General features: G+C 43.0%; 1 protein-coding gene across 1 annotated transcript in view; it reads left to right on the top strand.

Annotated features, from left to right (window-relative positions):
• The window catches only part of Ehmt1 (euchromatic histone lysine methyltransferase 1), a 179,980-nt gene that overhangs the window by 81,616 nt on the left and 76,008 nt on the right, over positions 1-22,356 (top strand). Inside the window, 4 exon segments of the mRNA XM_004640343.2 lie at positions 1,174-1,727; positions 6,908-7,088; positions 15,402-15,559; positions 15,892-16,080. Coding sequence (XP_004640400.2) covers positions 1,174-1,727; positions 6,908-7,088; positions 15,402-15,559; positions 15,892-16,080 — 1,082 coding nt within the window.

Genomic DNA, 22,356 nt, shown 5'->3' with positions numbered 1-22,356 from the left:
TGTATTTGGTAGGGTCTCACTACACAGCTCGGACTTGTGGTGATCCTCTTGTTTTCAGCCTCCCCATTCTGGGATTGCGCCACCATGCCTGGACTCTGGCCAGCTCAGTGTGCCCAAGGGCAGGGCCAGTGTGGTATGTGGTGCCGGGGAGCAAACCCTGGTCCCTGTGCTTGCCTAAGCAGGTGCTTAGTCCATTGAGCTATCTTGCCAGCCCTACATTTATTTTAGAATATGATATATAGCCTTCTCCAAATTAAGGAAGTTTCTGCCTGTTCTGTTTTGTTAAGAGTACCAAAAAATTGATAAATAACTGTTGATTCATTCAGAAAAGATTATTAATTGCATACAAGGTACTAGTCCTGATGATGTGCTATGTCCTAGAAGTAGAAGGGCAGATAACTAACATGGCCATCAAAGAGCGCAATGTGGTAGGTGATGTGGGGAGTGCAGCGCTGGCCTGGCTGAAGCTTCTCCTCCCTGTAGGGATATAGCCATATGTCACCTGCCTCAGCCCATCATCGGTTAGGTGCATTCTTCTGTCTCCTGGTGCAGAATGTGGTGTTGTTTCTGACTACCCTAGACTTGACTGAACTGTTAGAGAAGACAGCTTTCCAGAGAGGGGTATCTTGGAAGCTGTCTTCCCATTGACCTATCTCCCAGCTTATTTGTGTGAAATTCCTTGTGGAGTCTTTTTTTTCTTTTTTCTTTTTAGACAGGGTCTCACTGTGTAGCCCAGGGTAGCCTCAAACTCCTAGTGATCCTCCTGCCTCAGCCTCCGAAGTGCTAGGATTATTGGTGTGTGCCACCACGCCCAGACTTGGAGTTCTATTTTTATCTCTAGTAAAACTCATGTTTTTCCTACTATGGTGACTCCTCAGACTTAATCAGAAGTTAATTTTAAGAAATCATTTTGGGCCGGGGATGTAGCTCACTGGCGCTGCACCTGCCTGTTAAGCAGAGAGTCCTGAGTTTGATTCCCAGTACTAAAATAACCCCAAAACTACTTTTTGAAAAAATATTTAGTCTATTTGAACATAAGTGTTGGTTTGTATCTAAATGAAAGGATTTCAATAGATGTTTTCAGGAAGCCAGCCGAATGCACTGCAGCTTCTGCTGATACTGGGCCATGGAGGCCGCCTTCCAGCCGTAGTGATGCTCTCTCCTTTTTCACAGATATTCCTATGGCTGCTGATGAAGGTCTCGCTGAGAAACCAGCAGGAGAGGCTCCCATGGCTGCAGATGGGGAAACAAATGGGGCCTGTGAAAAGACTGGTGACACTGGCCACATGGATGCAGCCAAACACACTCAGGAGACCACCAGAGCCAGCCCCCAAGAAGGTGGCCACAGAGCGACTCGGATAGCAGAGAACGGGGTTTCAGAAAGAGACACAGAAGTGGGGAAGCAGAACCATGTCTCTGCTGACGACTTCATTCAGACATCGGTCATTGGTAGCAATGGATACTTCTTAAACAAACCTGCTCTCCAGGGGCAGCCCTCAAGGACTTCGAGCACCCTGGCCTCCTCGCTTCCTGGCCATGCTGCAAAGACCTTGCCTGGGGTAGCTGGTAGAGGCAGGACTCCAAGCACACTTCCTCAGGCACCAGTTGCAGCGCCAGTGCCCGGTCCTGGGGGAGCAGATGCAGAGGACCGGAAACCGGCAGCTCCTGGCACTGATGTCAAGGTTCACAGGGCACGCAAGACTATGCCGAAGTCCATTTTGGGCCTGGTAATTTTGTGCCTTCTCTTGTTGTTTTCTTCTCCTTTGTCTTAGTCATGGCAAGTAGTCCTCAGTGTGTTAAAGAGAAAAGGCAGTGAATAGCAGTGTTGCATGGTATGTGGTCACTTTAAGCCTGTGAGTAGTCAGGAGATGGTGCCACTTCCCTGGCTGTGGCTGTTTGGAGAGGGTCTCTCATCTCTTTGTGGAAACATGTCAGGCACCAGCCATTAAGGAGACTGCTTCTTCATCTGCTGTGGGCCCAGAGGCATCAGTCCAGTTTAGTAGAACTTAGTACCCACTGTCTCATTGAGGTGTGAGTGAAAATGAAGCTGGTTAGGGCTGAGGGTGATGATGTCAAGGACAGAGGACCTGAAATTCATCAGGCTCAGGCTTACCTTGAAAAAGAAATGAGTCTAGCATACTGGACCTTTAGCATAGGCAATGCTTGCCTGACTTTAGCATGGAATGTACTATTTGGTTCTTCACCATGTCTTGCATAGTAATGTTTTTCAGAAAGTTATTTTACTAAAGTAAAGTAACTTTAGTATAAAATAATTTTAGTATTTATTTGGCTGGAGATGTATTCTGGGTTATGGTCATCTTCTCTTGGACTTTCTAGTATCTGCCATTGCTGGTGGCATTCTGAAGTTCACATGTCCTCCCTTATAGGCCATCTGCCAGTTCCTCTTCAACTTTAGGATTGCAGGACCATTGTCATCCCCCCCTGCCCCAGGTCTGCTAGTCTGAGTGTGCCTGCCAACTCTAGGACAATATTGTGTATGATCTTTCCATCTCCACGTGGATGTTGGTTTCCATCTCTGACCAGCCTTGCCTGTCTGCAGTTCCACTTTTATATTCTTTTATTCATTCCATGTGTTGATTTTGACTTTTTTCATATGCAATGCCTGATTAGTTCTTTTAATTAAAACTAGTTCCGTATTATGTTTTGTCTTATCCTTCAAGACATACTGATTTTAATTTTTTTATAGTCTCTGTTAATGAATTTTAATTCCTCAGAGGTATTATGTTTGGACATGATCGCTTTGGTGCATGGTTGGTTTTCCCTTCCTGTATTGACTTTTTTCCTTTGGGAATGTGCTTGGTTTTATTTAGTGGCAGTGGACCAGCCTGACTGAGCACTAGGTGTGGATTTGTGGTTGATACTGTGATTGTGGGGTGATGATGGCGACTACCAGCCCCAAAGTTGGAGATCCCATTGCCTCTAGGTGTTTTGACCACTGCTAGGCTGCCATTCAGATGCCTACTTGCATGACACTTAGGTAGCCCTGGCCCCGGCCCTGGCCTAGAGGTTCCCAGCTACCTTCTTGGTCAGGCTGATTTCAACCTTTAACAGTATTCTTCTGAACATGTCATTGCTTTGAAAAATTTTAAAATAATTATAGACTGTCAGAATGCTACAAAATAGTACAAGCTGGGCGTGATGGTGCATGTCTATAATCTCAGCACTTAGGAGGTTGAGGCAGGAGGATTGCTGTGAGATCAAGGCCATCCTGAAGTGAGACCCTGTCTCATAAAAAGGGGGACAGGGATAGAGAAATCCCATGGACCCCTTCATTCAGTCTTTTTTTTTTTTTAATTTTGTTTATTTATTTGTGTGTGTTTGTGTGTGTGTGTGTGTGTGTGTGTGTGTGTGTGTGGCCAGCTCAGCCCACCTGGGAGCGGGGCTGGCTGGCATGTGGTGCTGGGGGATTGAACCGCGGTCCCTGTGCTTTTTTGCTAAGCTTGTTCTAAGTAGGTGCTTTAGACCACTGAGCCATCTCACCAGCCCCCATTCAGTCTTCTTTCATGGTAGCATCTTTTTATTTCTTTATTTTTTTCAGGGTCACATCTTTTGTACCAGAAGCATAGTGTCAAAATAAGGATACTTTTTTTTTCACTTTGATGAAGTTCAGTTTGTTAGTTTACTTTTCTGGATTTTGCTCTTGGTTTAAGAACTCTAGATGTGATTTGGAGATTTTGTAATTTCTTTCCTAACTGAATTGTGTACCCTGCAGGAGAAGTTGGCTAGCAGCCCATGTTTTCGCCTTTGAGTTTGTTCCTGCACTCTGCTCCTTCTACACATACCTATTACTGGGCTCTGGGTGCAGGAAGGGAGGTGACCATGCTCCTCCATTGTAAATGGGGGATCAGCTCTTAGTGATGGTGCAAATTGGTGTTGAGTTGTGATGTATGTCCAGCTGTGAGAGCTCAGACTTGTGCTCTGGAAGTGGCCAGACCAGGAGGGGAGAGCCTGGGATGCAGAGCTTGGCAGTGATAGCTCAAGCAGATGTCAAGGCTATGTGAGGACGAAGGTCAGCTCCTCTGCCTTTGTGTGCACAAGTGCTCTGTTTTCATGGTTGTGCTGTATTAGAGCCTCACTTTAGTTTAGCAGTTCTTAATTTTTAGGATTTTGAGAATAATATCTTAAATGAAAGAGTAAATTTTATACTTAAACAAGGATTAACCACATGTGGCTATTTCCTATTCAAACTTTACGTGTTCATTAAAATTCCATTTTATATCTGTCTGCAAGCACTAGCTGAGGTAGGGTGATCAGTGTGTACTTGCTGTCTGGCTGGTAGTTGGTAGGTGGCTACCTACCAACACAGGTAGTTGGTAGGTAGCAAGTGAGTCCTGTGCTTGGATAATGGCAGCATCAGTGCTCAGCCTTGGCGTGCAGAGAAAGGCTTAGCAGTTCTGCATTGCTCCCTTGAAACTTGGCTTTGTGTGCTGAGGTGGCTACCCAGGGGAGGCTGTAAAAGGGGCTGTCATTATTTGAGTTGTGGTTTGGAGGAAAAATAATCCTTACAGGAAAAGGAAAGAGTGGAATGGAGTAGAGGAAGTTTTAAGGCCCTCAGGGGAAAGCATAGCACTATGGCAACAGGACTGGTGAGCTGGATGGTTGCCATTGGAGAAAGCAATAGAAAACCCCATAGAGCTGGGGTCACCAGAGCTGCAATCCAGAGATGGTCCTGGTACCAGTCTGTTTTCTGTTCTGTTGCTGGGTGGTTTATAGAATAGGAGTTTAGCCCACAGTTCCAAAAGCTGGAAAGAGGAGCATAGTGTGGCATCTGGTGAATTCTTCTTGCTACATTGTGTCATGGCAGCGGCAGAGGATCGCATGGTAAGGCAGAACAAGGGTGCCAGCAGGCAGGTCTCTGGTCTGTGCCATCGCAGACCCTGCCCTCACAGCCTCCTGAACCCTGATGACATCCCTAAGACCCTGCTTCCCCATACCATTAACGTATAATTTGGACATTATGTCCCAACATTGACACATGTGAGATGTTCAGATCATTGCTATTTGTTCAGTGGCCAGCAAGAGTGTCACACACTGTGTATTCTGGATATTAGTGAGACACCAAGCAACTTCACTAGGATAGCGGAAATAAGGGCTATTTCTGAGAAACTGTCAGGTGCCACACTGACAGCAGGGTGTGTGAGGGAGCCAGAGACAGCACAGAGAGCTGCTGCATGTGAGAGCGGGGTGAGAGGCCGGGCATGGTGTGGGGTGCTTCTCTGGGGTGGGACAGTGGCGAGCACCCCTGTCCTGGTCTCCCACCACCGTGGGTACAGCCTTCAGCTCTGACCGGGCAGTTGTGCTCACTTTCTCACGTGAAGCTCCACTTCTTGCCTGCTCGCCCCACGGTGACCTCACAGAGCGTGTCCTGAATCCCCCACACCAATTTTTGTGGAGCCCAGTGTCCATCTAGTGCTTTGAATTACAATTGTTCTCAACTGTGGCCACTTTTTTCTGGTCTCAGTGAGGAAAAAGAGATGCTTTGTCAGAACTTTGAGTAGAAGATTATTTGTAATTGTACATAATTAGCTATTGTGGAACAAAACACATGCCATTTGGAGATATTGCAGAGTGTAGCCGTGGCAAATATGAAGGCACTCCTGAGAGTTTTGGGGTATTTTTTGGCTTGGTCTTTTTTTTGATTTTTTTGAGACAGGGTCTTGCTATGCATTTCAGGCAGGACTTAAGCTCATAGGCTGGCCTTAAACTTGGAGCGATACTCCTGCCTCAGCCTCTGAAATGCTGGGATTATAGGTGTGTGCCACCATGCCAGTTTAGCTTGGTAATATTTATTACCTAAATCAGAGATTGGCAAGTTTTTTTCTGTGAAGATCTGAATAAAAAGTATTTCAGACCACCTATGGCTCTTTCTTGATTTCCCTGTCCTTGATGGTTAGACGCATTTGACGTGTTCCCTCAGCTTGACCCATTTGTGGTCTATGTATGATTGTCCCATTGAGCATCTATACCCCTGGTGGTACAAACTGATCTAATCACTTATGTCTTTTTATTAATAAAATCAATAAAAAATCTATAAACATCAAATCTGGTTGTTTGAATTTGAATAATTACTGCCCAAATATAAATATTAATACAATTCATACCAATTAAAATCATTATAATAATCAACATAATTTATATCATTAAATTGAATATTTGATGTATCAATAACTAATTCTCTAAATTTTAACATAGAAATCATTGATACCTCATTGCTGATGAATATAATACGTATTTGCAACTACTGTCCCACAAATTATATATTATATTATAATTGTTTATACCATTTTGATGTTTTCCTTAAGGAATATGACATTTGGTGTGCTATATATATATATATTTTTTTTAATATATTTAGTAGAGAGTCTATAGGGTCTCACTACACAGAACGGACTTGCCCTGCGTCTGCCTTAGCAGGCACCATAATCCACTGAGCTGGCTGGCTGCTCTGGTGTGCTAAATTGATGCCTTTCTTTGCATTACTGTAAGGAAACCTCCCCTGAAAAGCAGTATCATCCACCCAATGGGATAGTCTTGTATGTACTACCAGTGGTTCAAGCCAGTGGAAATGATCAAATTCAAATCAGCTCCCTAGCAGTGAGGCAAATGAATTACAGCCCTTTATGAACATATTAACAGTTCTTAGCTTGGGCCATGGTTTGAGATGCTGACCTCAGTCACCCAGCTAGTAACTTTACATATGTGCTGTGCTGCTAGGTGCTCTTTTGATGACAGCTGTGCTGTGTGGATTTGTGAACTCTCTCCTCTTCCATAGTGACTCATTTTCTCTTTAAGTTTAGGTGAATTAATGGAGAAAACTGATTTGGGGTGCATGTTATTTGAACAACCATCTGTTAAGTTACAATCACTAATTGTTTTTATCTTGAAGCATGCAGCCAGCAAGGACCCCAGAGAAGTTCGGGAAGCAAGAGACCATAAGGAACCAAAAGAGGAGATCAGTAGGAACGTTTCTGATTGTGGACGACAGCAGCTTTTACCCCCTTTCCCATCCCTTCACCAGTCGCTACCTCAGAATCAATGCTACATGGCCACCACGAAGTCACAGACAGGTAAAGGGGTCAGCAGCTCTGTATTCTATTGCTGTATCTGGAGCCTGTACCCTGTAGAAAGAATTGTCTGGAACATGTGGCTGCCCTGCACAGCTGGAGAGGCCACAGCTTTCACTCCATGCCTTCCTTGCACAGCACCTTTTGTGTTCCCTGTTCTACCCTGACCTTTTGGCCACGTGACTCTGTTGTTTTCATTTGCCTTTGAATTCAAGGTGAACAGAGTGTTCAGCTCTTACCATTGGGCTGATGAGTGGTGGGTTCTGGGCATGGGAACTCTCTTGGTCCTGAGTTAGGCACTCTTGCATGCATATGGTACATTGTGCTGAGGGTTGGGGAACCATTGCCTCTGGCTGTGTTACCATTTGCCCATCCATGGGTGTTTCTTCTTGCCATACTGGTTTTGTGTGTTCTTCTGTCAGGCATGGGAGTTGGTGAACTCTATTATTATAGGAGATCTCTTGAGATAGGGGGAACAGAACAAGTCATCCCATATGTAGGCTGATGGGTATGTACCTCAGAGTGAGGGACACCACAGGTCTCCAGGCTTTCCTTTTGGCCCCAGCAGCTCTGATCCTGAAGAGATAGGTGATCCCTCTAGCATGAACAAGCAGCAAAATTCTATAGAGAATTACTGTGTACCCATTTACCAAAACCACAGTCATCCCTCCTTTCCTGATATATAACCTTTTTTTCTGAAGTGTGAATTTAAGTTGCCCAGTGCAGATTTAGACCCTTAAACATATAAACACTTAAGTTCATTTCTTGAGATAACAGTGTGATGTGTTTAGAAATAATAATCTCTTAAGTAACTGCAGTGCGGTAATCATAATGAAGAAATTAACGTTTCTTTTTTTTTTCTGCAGAGGTTTATTCCACAGGGGGTCTCAGTCCTTCTTGGCAGCTGCCTTCCTCATGGCACTCAGCATATTATGCAGCTCCTTGCTCTTCCTCTTGGCACAGATGTGCATCCTCACCCTTTTCTTAATAAACTTGAGGGCGCCTTGTCCTTGGAGACCTTGAGCAGCTCCATTCACAGGGGGTGAAGCCACACACTTCCTGTATCATGTTCCTCAGGAATTTGGTGTGTGTGGTGAAGTATTCATGACAGTGCCTGTGCCTTGGTTTGCTTACATTCTCTCTTTTTTTTTTTTTTTATTGAGAAATAAATATAAATGAGACAGTTTCATAGCTGATTAATAGGACAGTTTTGATAATCAATACATTGTACATTGTTATCTTCTTAGTGGTTATCCATAGTTTAAGAAGCAGACAGGATATTCTGTCCAAACACTGTTAGCACACCTCTTTCTTCTCATTGAATTAAGCGAAAGTTTGCTTACATTCTTTGTTACTTTGTAGTCCTTGTTGAAGGCCCAGGGCCATGGGATAGTGCAGAGCCATGGCTACTGCTCTTCAGTGGTTGCTGTAGTGGAAATTAGCTTTATTGTTATACAGTCGTTTCATCTTAGCCCACTGAGTATCTACTACCAGCTTTCTGTTAGGGTCCCTTATACCAAAAGAAAGTCAGTTCTGGCCCTAGATCTCACAGTTGCCTGGTTGTTGCATCTTGTTCCCAGCTTCTTGACCTTGGTGTTTCAAGAACATAGGCAGGTGCTCTGTAGAACCTTCTTGTTGGATATCATATTCCCAGTCTTCCTCAGGGTCAGTTCAGTTGAGGCCACTAACATGTGTCCCTAGGAGTTGGGTGCCTTCTGTCCTGGTAGGGCAGGCAGTGTCTTCATGTCCCTCCCTCGTGTTGTCTTCAGGAAGTCGTGTGTGTGTGTGTGTGTGTGTGTGTGTGTGTGTGTGTGCATGCGTGTGCGTGAAGGGAAGGGAAAAGAAGAGGCCTGAGGCTTTGTGAGTCCTTGCTTTTTAATCACAGCCACCAGGAAGTATGTGTGGCATGGTGCGGCCCTGTGGTAGTTTTCTGTCTGTACCACTCCTCTTTTGGACTGTTTTATTTTTACTATAAGGAAATGATTCACTCTTCCATCCTCTGTTATCTGTCTGTCTTTAAGTATTAACAGTGTAGCTTTGCATGGTGGTACCCATCTGTAATCCTAGTACTTGGGAAGTTGAGGTAGGAGGGTTGTGAGCTTTATGAGTTTGAGACCAGCCTCGGAAATTTAGTGGGTTTAGGTTCAGCCTGGATTACATGATAAGACTCTGTCTCCAAAAAAAAAAAAAAAAAAAAAAAAGATTGTGTATTAGTTAGCTTTCAGTCACTATGACAAGTACCTGAGATAACTTAAAAATAAAAAGGAAAGGTTTGTTTTGGCATAGTTTTAGAGGTTGTAGTCCAGCATTGGTTGGCCTTTGGTCCTTTTGCATTAAACTCATGAGACGCATCATGGTTGGTGGGTGTGCAGAGTGAAACCACTCACTGCAGGCCTGGGAAGGGAAGGAGGAAGAGTCCAGAGTGCCCCTGTTCCCTTGGAGGACATACCTGTAGTGATTGAAGGCTTCCACTATGTTCATATAAAGGCTCTACTCTTCCTGACAGCACCACACTGCGACCAGCCATTAATACATAGGCCTTTGGGGATATTCAAGATCAAACAGTTATAGCTTGTAAACTCTCATTTTAGTCTCTGTGCTATTATCTTTTTTTTTTGGCCGAGCTGGGGATTGAACGCAGGCCTTTGCGCTTGCCAGGAAAGTGCTTATTCTACTGAGCCATCTCCCCAACCCCTTTGTTCTATTATCTATTTCTATTATTTTGTTGTTTGAATCATTCCAGATTGGCCAGTAAGGCTTCAACTGGGTTCTGAGTCCTTGGATGTGGCCCAGCCCTTTCTCTGACTAAACTAGATAGACCAGGCTGAGCTTGTCTTTTCCTATCCAAGCTGGAATTGGGGCTTCTTCAGGGAGCCCTGGGTATTTCATTTGGAATATAGTGGTCAAGAACCAAAAATCAGATTTATTTTGGTACTGGGGATCAAACTCAGGACCTTGTGCTTGCCAGGAAGATACTTAAGCTGCTGAGCTATCTTCCCAACACAAAAATCAGTTTTTATGCTCCTTGCCTTTTGGCCATTTAGAATCAGTGTTGTTTTAAACAGTGAAACCTGTCATTTTGCAAAGTACTATAGAATTTTATTTGGGTGTATAAGGACTAGCAAGGGAAGCGAGAACTTAGTATTTCTGTTAATACACTAAGATTCCTTCTTTCAGTATTTCATCATTTTAATAAGATCTGTTCAAAACAGTGCAGTGTGTTCAACAGTCTCCTATTTACTCTTTCACAATCTTCACTTCCATTCTTCCTGAAGCTTAAAATTCTGTGGCAATTTGAGGGGGCTGTGTGTGGAATAGACTCAGGTATTGTATCATCCAGCAGTTTGCTGACTTTTGCTTGTATGGCTTCAGATGATCCTTTAGCACCTACCTGTTCCTCTGGGCTTGCTCTACCCTCTAGGGAAGGAAAGGTTACAAATTTTGTTCCTGAAAGTGTTTTCCAAGGAGGAACCAACTAACAGAGTAAGACAAAGTATTCAAAAAACTTATCCAGGAAAAAGTTCCATAATTCAGTAACAGCAGCAAAACAGATTGATTAAAAGTGGGCAAAGACATTTATTTTTAAAGAGACCAAAAAAAAAAAAAAAAATCAGAACAACATAATAGGGCCTGTGAGATAGCTCAGCGATGTAAAGTGCCTGCTTAGGAAAGCATAGACAGGTGCAGGGAACTGCAGTTTGATCCCTGGCACCACGTGCCATGCCAGTCCCGCTCTCAGGGTGGGCTGAGCTGGCTCCCCAAAATATAAATAAATTAGAAAAAAACCCCAAAACAAAAAACCCCAACGTAATAGGAGGGTAGCAGTGGTTAACACATTGCATATTATTATCTTTAAAATAGTTACTCAGAAAAAAAGATACTGGCATTTAATTGTCCAAACAATATTAGCACAAATCCTTCTTTTCAGCGACCTGAGAGAAATTAGTAGTATGTTTTTCCCATCTTTTCTCCATTCCCCCATCCCAGTTTATCTTCCCTTTGAAGTTCCTTTCTATTTTACAGTATCTGTTGTACATTTTGAATCTTGCTTACTCTTTCAGCTTCTCACACGAAGGAGACAATATGATATTCACCTATGTGCATCTGGTTTATTTCACTTATGATTGTGGTCTCAACTTGCACTGTTTACCTGTAGAAGGCCCCAGTTTACCCTTCTCTGTTGCAGGGTAGTACTCCATTGTTTAAAATGGCCACAACTTTTTTATCCATTTCTCAGTAGATGGGCATCTGAGTTGTTTCTAAGATCTAGCTATTATAAATTGTGCTGCTCTAAGCATGGGTGCACATACATTGCTCAATATTTTTAATTTTTCTGGGGAGATACCCAGCAGGGGAATAGTTGAGTCAAATAGGACCTCCAATCCTAGTTTTTTGAGGAATCTTCACACTAGTTCCATAGTGGTTGCGCCAGTCTGCTACTGTTCCACTCATAGTGGAGAAGGGTTCTTTTTTTCCCTGTAGCTCCTCCAGCATTTTTTATTGTTTGATTTCCTGATAATGGCCATTCTTTCTGGGGTGAGATGAAATCTCATTGTTTAAATTTCTATCTCTTGAATGACCAATGATGTTGAACATTTTTTCATATATTTATTTGCTGTTTTATATTTCTTCATCTGAGAAGTATGTTTTCAGATGTCCATTTTTGGATTGAGTCTTTTAAATTTTGAATGTCTGAGATTTTTGAGTTTTTTACATATTCTCAGTAGTAATCCTTTGTCTGAGGAACAGTTGGCAGACATTTTTTTCTGCATTGTGGGTTATCTCTTCATTCTGTTAGTAGTTTCTCTTGCTGTGCAAAAGTTTTTTAATACGATGAGGTCCCAGTTATTGATTTTTTTGTGATAGTGTTTGTGCAGTTGGGGTTTTATTCATAAAGTCTGGGCAAAGACATTTTTGTCTTGGTAAATATTTCTTTGCAGATATGTACAAATGGGCCCTAAGCAGATGAGGATGGCCTCAACATGACTAGTCATGGGAGAAATGCAAATCAAAGCTACAGTGAGAGTCTACGTCATACCCATTAGGGTAGCTGCTACTAAAAACCAAACAAAACACCAAAAAGTTTTTAAAATAATATGCTGGCAAGGATGTGGAGAAACTGGAATCCTTGTGTACTGCGTGTGGGATTGTAAAATGACACATCCAATTGGAGAACAAAAAATTAAATGCAGGATTTAGCAATTCTGCTCTTGAGTATATGTACCAAAGAATTGAAAGCAGGCTCTCAAAGAGTTAGTCTTCATATTCATAGAAGCAGCATCACAACAACCAAAAGGTGGAAGCGGCCCAACATCCACTGATGGATGAATGGAAAGGTAAATGTGGCTTATTGTTTGGCTTTACCATTGCAATGGGTTTGAACCTGGAGGACATCATGTTCAGTGACTTAAGTCAGTTACCCAAGACAAACTGCAGCTCCATGCATATGAAGTCTCTGGAGTAGGAGAAATCATGGAAACAGAAAATGGAAGATGGGTTACCAGCCACTAGAGGCGCTAGGAAGTGAAAGTTACTGTTTCATGGGAACAGTTTCAATTTGACATGAAGTTATGGAGATGGATAGGGTAGTAGTTGTACAATATGATAAATATGTTTGTTTATTTATTTATTTTTTTGTGGAACCGGGGATTGAACTCAGGGCCTTGCACTTGCCAGGGAAGCACTTATTCTACTGAGCTATCTCCCTGGCCCCTTTTATTTTTATTTTTTATTTTTTTGTGGAATGTATGTTTAATGCATAAGATGGTGCCTTTTATATGTATGTTTCCACCACCACCACAAACAAAAAAGGGAGAGAAGAACTTACTTCCAAGATCAGTTTATGTTTCCATCTCTAAGTGGCAGATGTGGATAATGGCTGTGCTGAAGAATCCTGAGTGCAGTTCTTCTCCAGCACCTTGTGGCATCCTCGGGCCACTCTGAGAAGGATGCTTTCTGCCTGGGCATGTGCCCATGGATGCTTAGCTGTCTGTGTGGCTGGGTAGAGCCCAAGGAGCCTGAATATTCTATGGGTTTGTTGGGACAGGGAGAGAGGAAGATAGCTGTGAATGGCAGGGCACAGCAGTAGGTTCTGCTCACTAGACTTTTTCTTGCAGCTTTTGGGATGAAATAACTCAGATAGCTGTGGTTGTACATAACTGTTTAGACTTTGCAGTCATTTCCATGCTGGCCTGGAATACAGTGTGTTCTGTACTCTTAGCATGTGTCTCCTGTGTGTTAGCCCATTAAAGGCAATTAGAACATTCCTCTGCTTGGCTCCAGCAGACACCCTGACCCTGTTGCTAGGTGTGTTTGTCTGTGTTACTTACCCTCACTCTGTAGGCCACTCTGTGGGAATGAACAGACTTTTTCTAGGGACAGGCAGGTGATGCATACCTTTGACTCTTCAGGCGGTAGAGATTTCCACATGGGAGCTGAGCATGAGAATAGCCACTGCCTGTGCAGGATGAGCATGGCTGTGTGCCTATAAGACTGTCCATGAAGCAGTGTGGCCAGGACTGTTTATTGGTCACTATAATTTAACTGTGATGAGTGAAGAACAAATAATCTAGCATGAAGGTATACTGGGATGTCCTTTAGTATCCATGAGGGATTGTGCCAGCAGCACCGATTCTCCTTGTGGATATCCACATCCATGGATGTTCAGGTCTCTTGTATAGTGTGGCACAGTATTTTCCCAAGTCATACACATTCTTGTACAGCCTATAAATTCATCTGTTACCTGAAGCACTTAATGTAGTGAAAGTGCTATCTATAGTTGTTGTTCTGTGTTGTTTAGGAAATGACAAGAATTTTTATACATTCTGGGCGCAGTTTTTTTCTCCCAAAATATTTGCTTGCTTTTTCATTTTCATTTTTGGGTAGCATTGGAGATTGAACCTAAGGCTTTGCACAATCTAGGCAAGTGCTCTACCACTTAGCTGCATTCCCAGCACTCAAGTATTTTCAGTCTGTGGCTGATTGAATCTGTGGTTGTAGAACACATGGATATGGAGACCTGACTATGTTTTTAAAGCTGAGAGACTTTGTCCCTCATAACCCACAGTACAAAAACAATCAAAATGTCAAGCTGGTGATGGTGGTGAAAGCAGTGTCCCTGAGGAGCCGGGGATGACTGCTGCTTGGGGCAGATGTAGCATAGACCTGTCAGACGTCCAGCCTTTGGTGGTGGAGCGATGCTTCTCTGAGGACCTGTGGCACCTACCATAGGGAATGGAATGTAGGGTGTGTGGGGCCATTGTTTTAGGGTCTCATGCTCTCCCTGGCCCCAGCAGCCCTGAGATACATGGCTGTCTATGCTTTGGTTGGGCCATACCTGAGTGTTTTTCCAGTTTTCTGTATATATAGGACTAACTAAAACATTTATGTTTCCCCCTAACTCTAGTAGTCTATTCTATACTAAAGCAATGGTTTTGGATTTTTTTTTTTTTTTTTTTTTTTGAAACCTAGAATTAAAACAAAAACATAACTGCTCAAAATCTCATTACATAAAATCTCTCAGCTGGACATGATTGTGTACACCTGTAATCCCAGGAATTGGGAGGCTAAGGCAGTGAGTTTAAGGCCAGCCTTCACTACAAAGTGAGATGCTGTCTCAGAACAACCCCTTCAACTAGAGCTGCTTTATCTGATAAGGTTACTGAACTCCTAGCCCCACTGGAGTTCCTCATTTGAAAATAACTGTTAAACCTAGAATTCAGTGTTCACCAGTGAACTGCACCGCATGCTAAGGACTTCTTTCTGCCCCATTCTTGGGTTGTTGGGGCGAGGATTCCCCAGGGGCCACAGAGTTCTACAGATGATTGTATGTAAAGGTGGGGCACACAATGTGGGGCATTTGGCAGGGTAAGAAGACTTCTCTGGCAGAGTTGCTCATGCCTGAGGCAGGAGTCTGAGTGCGGAGTGTCTCAAGACCTTCTAATGGTTTTAGACTTACTACTTTTTTTTTTTTGGCGGAACTGGGGATTGAACTCAGGCCCTTGCGCTTGCTAGGGAAGCACTTATTCTATTGAGCCATCTCCTTGGCCCCTAGACTTACTACTTGTTATGTTATTCTGTCTGAAAAGTGATCTTGGAGGTGTTTTGCTCCCTCTGCAGTTGATAACCAGTGAGGGAAGTCTATAAACCTTGTGCTAATACCCACAAGAGTGTATCTGAGCATGGGGTATACCCATAATTTTAGTAAACAGATGTTGTAAATTGTTTCCTACCTCTGAAAACAGTTGAATGGCATTTTTTTTTCCCCCCTCTCTGTCCCCTTTTGGATTTTTTTTTTTTTTTTTTTTTTTTTTTTAGCTAGCTGGCCTTGAGCTCAGGCCCTTGCACTTGCCAGGAAGGCGCTTAGAAGAATGGGCCCCTATAGCCTGGTTCCTAAGAAAAAGACCAAAGTATTAAAGCAGAGGACGGTGATTGAGATGTTTAAGAGTTTAACCCATTCCACTGTGGGCTCCAAGGTAAGAATAATTTGTGAGTTGTTTGCCGAGATGCTTATTTAGTGTGTCTGTGTCTCTGGGGCTATTTTGGCTGAAGAACATCCTGTGCGTTTATCTGTAATCTGTATGAGTTTAGTCCTTGTGGAGGAGCCAGAGCTCTTGATGCCTCTGCTGTGGGGCGCAGCCTCGGTTAAGGTGGACCTTAGAGACCTCTCCACTCCTACCCCAGCACTTGCTTGGCTCTTTGCAGGTGCTGGGTACTGCTTGGTCGCTGCCTCTCTGGCCCCAGCAGGCTCCCGCACCTCCCATCATGTGCAGAAGTCCTCTTTGGGCTGTGGCCTGCTGTGTTCTAGGGTGAAAAGGCCTTGGGCGACAGCACTCTACACATGAATGGGGAGAGCTTGGAGATCGACTCTGATGAGGATGACTCAGATGAGCTTGAGGAGGATGAGGACCACGGAGCTGAGCAGGCTGCTGTGTTTCCCACGGAGGACAGCAGAACCTCTAAAGACAGCATGTCAGAGAGTGACCGTGCTCCAAAGGTAGGACCATACTTTCTTGGTGGGGGCTCAGGTTAAGGGGATCACAGAATTTACTGTAGGTCTTGAGAGTTAGGTCTCTGGGCATTCTTAGGCCCTGAGGAAACTTACTTACTTTTTTTTTTTTTTTAAGGTGTTTTTTTTTTTTCCTATTTGATTTGGATTTTTTGTATTTTGTTTTTCTGGAGTTACTAGTTTATTTTCACCTCAGGAGTGGTTGTCTTCCTATGTAGCATTATTGATGTTAAGAATCGTGTACTCTTGTTCCAGGTTGGCACACATAAGAATATTAGTAACACAAAGTATTTGCTGGATATGGTGTACATACCTGTAATCACAGCACTTTGGGAGGCTGAGGCAAGGTGATTACAAGATGATTGTTGTTAAATTGCGTAGTCTAGAGCCGGATGTGGTGGCACAGATCCTGGGCAACCTGAACTATGTAGTGAGATCTTGTCTCAAAAATAAACAATAGCCTGGCCTGGACAACATAACGACATAGTAAGATCCTGCCTCGAAAGGTAAAAAGGGGGCTGGTGCTGTAGCTTAGTGCAGGGGCACTGGATTTAATCCCCAGTACTGCCCCAAACAAAACAAGCCTGAAGATACCTGATGTCCTACTGTGTTCCTGCTATGGCTGCTTGTGTTTGGCCAGGCTTGTCTCCTTGTGTCCTGGAGTGGGTTCATGGAGAAACCGCTGTACTGGTGTAGGTTAGGGCCTCTGCCCCTCACAGATACATGTCCATGTTGCTCTGGGGCCTGTGGCTCCTGAAACAGTTGTGGAAATTGATGTGTCCCTGCAGGAGTGTGCTCTGCACAGACAGCCCTTCCTGTCTGGGCATGAGCCTTGCCTTGGCCTTAGCCTCTTTGTTTCTATAGCAGGCCTTGCACCATCAGCAGTTGCCCTAGGGCTCTGCAGCTGTCCTGGACCTATGCATTGGTCCCAGCATCTAGGGAAAGTGTAGACAACTCTTAAAAATAACTTCCTGAGTCGGCTTGAAAGTTTAAACATAAATGGAGATTCTGTCTAAGAGGGATAAATTATAAGTGTCATGTTTGACAGGGAGTAACAATGGGAGGCTAAGAATCATGCTAATGTATTTGTGGTTTATTGTCCAAATGTGTCAGGTTTTTTTGAGGCAATTTAGAACCATCTTTACATGAGCTTTTATAAACTGTTAGAGAAGTTCCTGGGGATGCTGTTCATTGATTAGTTTGAAAATTATAATTCTAGTGTTTAACTTTCTGTATTTTCGGTAGGATTTGTGCTGGGTGGGTACCTTTTTATACAGGCTTTGAAGCAAATTTTTAAAATGTTAGCTGGGAATAGTAGTATATATCTCCTTTCTGTGACTTTTTCTTTTGTAATAGGCAATGCTTCAGGGGCATTTCATAGCAGACTTTTGTTGAATATTTTTATGGGTAATGTTATCAGCATTTTTTATTTTTTTAATGTACTTAGTATGGGGTCTACAGGGTCTCACTCCACAGATTGGACTCATAGCAATCCTCCTGTTTTTAGCCTCCCAAGCACTGGGTTTATAGGTGTGCATGCCACAACACTCAGTCTCATTTGAGGTCATTGTGTGCCCTGGAGGTGGAGCCTGCGTGGCTCGCTGGAGATTGAAATTCTGTTATTTTTTAAAGATAGAGTGATAGATAGATTGATAGATTGATAGATTGATTGATTGATTGATTTGGTACAGGGTCTTGCTTTGCAGCTCAGACTTGTAGTGATCCTCCTGTCTAAGCCTCTCCAGTGCTGGGATTATAGGCTTGTACCACCATGCCTGGTTTCAGTGGCATGTGATACAGGGCATCAAACCTGGATCCTTGTGCTTGCCGGGTAGGCACTTAGACCACCGAGCTATCTCCTCAGCCCCGTGTTTCTATTGTTGAGAGAGCATCTTGCTATGTAATCTAGACTGTTTTTGTACCCTAGTCTGGCCCTCTGAAGTTTGTGATCCTTGGATTACAGGTGCGTGCCACCATGTCTAGCTTTAAAACTTTGAATTTTGATGTTGTTAGGTCACCCTAACAACAAAGTGCAGTTCCTACTCTCCTACCTGCAATAACCTGACCATGATTTTTCTTACCTTCTTCCTCAGGATATGTATGGTGGGAATTTCATTGTTTTACTGTTAAATTATAAGTGGGGCCCAGAAATTTCTCATGTTTAGTAGCCATTGACATTTGTTGTTCTGTGAGCTCCCCATTCTGCCCTTTGCCTGCTTTTCTTCTAGTTATACATCATTTACAGACAGGGTCTCAAGAGGTTTGTGTGAACCTGGAGTTGATCTTTGGCTCCATGTTCCTGCTGATTATTGGCTGTTCTGTAATGTCAGAATGCAAAGTCACTGGTGTGTTCTAACTTAGGGTTTTGTGTTCTAATTATGATGAGTCTGTCTGCCTCACTGCTGAGTTTTTATAAATGCACAGAAGCCATCTTCTATACTTCTTTGGTTTCATTCTTTCTATGTTAATATCTGATTCATACAGAATTGATTTTTTGTGATAAAAGGTGAGGTATACATTCTCCAAGTGGGTGAATTTTATGGTATATAAATTGTACCTTAATAGAATTTTCAAGGTAAAATATGAGGCCAGTTTGTTGGGATTTCCCTGAGTGGCCTGAGTCAGTTTCCACTCTACCTTTTATGTGACATTTCTTCCTCTGCTAATTTAAAATGCCAGCTGAATCCTATATATACCAAATGGCATGTGAATTTGTGTATTTCTGGATTCTGTCTTTGAAATTCACATATTTCAGAGAGGATATAGACACTGAACAACCATAACTCTGAATATTTATATAAAATAAAAAATAACTAACTTTCAAGCCAACCAAAGAAGCAAGAAACAAAATAAGAACAAATCTGAGGCTAATCTGTGGACTGAAATCACTGAAGATCCCAAGTATAAAAGTCTTAGGTGAAACAGTAGTCAAATGCAATTATATAGGGCTGTCCAAATAGCTCAGCGGATTAAAGCACCTGTAAGCAGGCGCATGGGCCGGGGGTTCGATCCCCAGGCCTGCCGTGCCGGCCCTGCTCCCGGGGCCCGTTGAGATAGCCATTGAGACTAGGCATGGTGGCGCGCTTATAATCCTAGCTCTTGGGAGGCTGTAAACAGGCAGATCACTATGAGTCCGATCTAGTAGTGAGACCCTGAACACTCTGGAGACCCTTACCTAACATGCAAAAAAAAAAAAAACCAGAACCAAATGCAATTATATAGTAAAATAATGGCTTGTGGGGCTTGGTGGCATGGGCCCATAATTCCAGCACTCCCAACATTTAAGATCTTGAGGCTAGAAGATCACTGGGCATTTGGGGCCAGCCTAGGCTACATAGAGAGTTCAAAGCCAGCCTGAACTACATAGAAAGACCTGGTCTCAACCCCTCTCCCCCCAATAATGACTATAATGGAATAGAGTAAGTGAAGTAGTATGGTAGCCTTACTCTAATAAGAGGTTGATTCATTAGAACTGTGTTAATAAGATTTACTAAATTAGGAAATTAAATGTGAAAAATCATATGTATGTTTACGAGGCACTTAAATCTGGGTGTAGTAATGTGTGCCTGTGGTTGAGTTACTTATGAGAACAAGGCAAGAGGCTCACTAGAGCCCAGCCAAGGTCAAGGCCAGCTTGGGCAGCATATAGCAAGATCCTATTCTAAAGTAATAAATAGATAAATAACTAAATGGTATTTTTATAAGGTTTGGCTTTATATTCCTTAAATTTGAGGCATTATTTGACAGTTATACATAATGAATGTACACCTTTGCAATGGTTAAAGAATGCCATCCTTATATGAGCTCACCCAAGTTAGAGCCTTGAGTTTTACCTGCCCTCCTGAAGTCTCTTGCGTCTCCCTCACTCCCCAAAATGACTGTTGGCTGAGTACTAGCACTGTAGAATTGTTCGGTTCAGTTTTAATATGTTTGGAGTTTTTAGATTATTTGGACTGGATGCTGGTCTCTAGGTCACCAGGATCAGAGCTGTCACCATAACAATGCTGAGATATTGTCTGTCTTCTGATCTCCTTCTTTCTTTGGAAGGACTATGTTGTTGTAGTCTGAATATTCACAGCCTAAATTTCTACTGTAGTAAATGTCTTCAGTATAACCCATATTCACCAAAACTGTTAGTGATTTTCAGTACTTTTTTCAGAGTATATCCTGAGACCAAAATGTCTTTGAGAACTGCCATGATGCAGTATTCTTTTAGGGTTGTGTGTCCATCCCACTGTTGCTGGGCACATTGGTAGTTTCCGCTGGCACCATTCCCAGTGTCCATGCCATTAGCATCCCTGTGCATGGCTCCTTCCTTAGAGCGCAGGAGGTAGGGGTCTCTATGCTGTTAAACCACAGACACTGCCACACTGGGCTGCCACTTTGTTCCTGCTAGCAGTCTCTCAGCACTCTTATCTGTTGTGCAGACCTACCAGGGTCAGCCCTGCCCATCCACTGAGTGTAGAGTATGCATTCATTATAATTTTAATTTGTATGCCTTGAATGTCAAGAAAATGGAATACTTTTTGGTTATGTCTTTGCTTCATGGATACCCCATTTGGTGAAGTGCCCGATCACATTTCAGCCATTCATCTGTCAGGTGGTTTGTGCCTTTTGTGTGTGTGTGTGTGTGTGTGTGTGTGTGTGTGTGTGTGGTACCGGGAATTGAACTCAGGATCTTATGCTTGCCAGGCAAGTGCTTATTCTACTGAGCTATCTCCCTGGCCTGTTTGTGCTTTTGGAAAACCATTTTATAGATATTCTTTGGTTTGGAAATGGTAGTTACCATAATGTTTTCTTTCACTGTGGCTCAGAGACTTATTTTAAAGACTGTGATAGTTTAGGTACAGTAGTCATTCTGGGTGCTGGTCAGGAGAGAGCTAGGCCCTGGCTTGTCCCTGCATCTGTAGCTGGGTCTGGTGAACAGAGTTGTGTCCTGTGGTTGAGGACTGGCAGCAATGGCTGGCACTTGGGCAAGGTCAACTTTGGATCTCCTGCCAGCATCCCCAGGACAGGTAAAGGAGCAGAATGTGTGTTTGCTCACCTTCTTCCTCCCTGTTCAGGCTTCAGTCACATCAGACTCCACTTCCTCTTTTGTTTAGCCCATATCAGCCATTGTCCTTCCTTCTGTTTCCTCAGTATCTCAGCTTACGCCTTGTTCTGTAGAGCTGGGGTGTGAACAGTCACCATATGGTGCCTTACAGGGTAATCCTCATTCCCTCCTTTATAATTCTTTTGCTGGGCTTTTGGGAGGAGGGAGAGTTAAGTAGTTTTAATGCTTAGTTTTGTTTAAAATAAAACACTGTCCAGTGAATTAAAAGAACACTCATAGCGGAGTGTGGTGGTACACACCTGTAATCTCAGCTCTTGGGAACCTGAGGCAGGAGAATCAAGGCTAGCCTGGGCTACAAAGGGGGTTCAAGGCCAGCCTCAGGGACAGAGTAAGACCCTGTCTCAGAAAACCAAAGAAGCCCAAAAACCAGCCAAACAAAAGAACAGTTATAATTAAAGCTGACTACAATGGTCATACTCCTACAAAAAGAGGTTATGTGTATAATGGTAAAATTCAGAGTATTGCTATCATCTTCAAAATGGGGGCAAGGTTACTGCTTTCATTTCTTACATGAGCACAGTGTTGTTGACTGTTTTGCCTGATGCTATAAAAGGCAGAAACATTAATACTTAAAAGGACAGAGAAGAGTTCACTGAGAATGTTATTGTCCATCAGAAAATCAAGCAAAACTAGCCGAAAATTAGCACGGCTGCTTCAGCTGGACTTCATGAAATCAAGACATAAAAGCCTGCCATTTCGCATATAGCTGCAATAGTTACTTACAAAATGTGGTGTCAGCATCATCTATAAAATGAAATGCTTAGGGATTTTTTAAAAAAGACTTTTCTACCAGGCACAATGGCACACACCTGTAATCTCAGCACTCAGGAGGCTGAGGCAGGAGGATTGTTGTGAGTTCAAGGCCAGCCTGAGCTACAAAGTGAGCTCAAGGCCAGCCTGAACTGCATAGTGAGACCCTGTCTCAAAAAATAAATAAATAAATAAAATAAGACTTTTCATAGTAAACAATGACACAGATGTCCAGACAGTAGTGAAGAGTGAGTAATACAGGAATAAATTTAACAAAAAGGTAATCTCTTTACAAGGGAAATGGTAGAGCTTGCTTGAAAGAGGTTAAGAGATATATGTTGATGGAAGGACCTATCTTTCGTCTGAATTGGAATATGCATTGTGTCCCCCATAATTTCAAA

This window comes from Octodon degus, unplaced genomic scaffold (assembly GCF_000260255.1).
Source record: "Octodon degus isolate 3935 unplaced genomic scaffold, OctDeg1.0 scaffold00123, whole genome shotgun sequence".
Classification (NCBI taxonomy): Eukaryota; Metazoa; Chordata; class Mammalia; order Rodentia; family Octodontidae; genus Octodon; species Octodon degus.
Note: the sequence above shows the minus strand (reverse complement) of the source record. Positions and strands in the feature narration are given on the sequence as shown.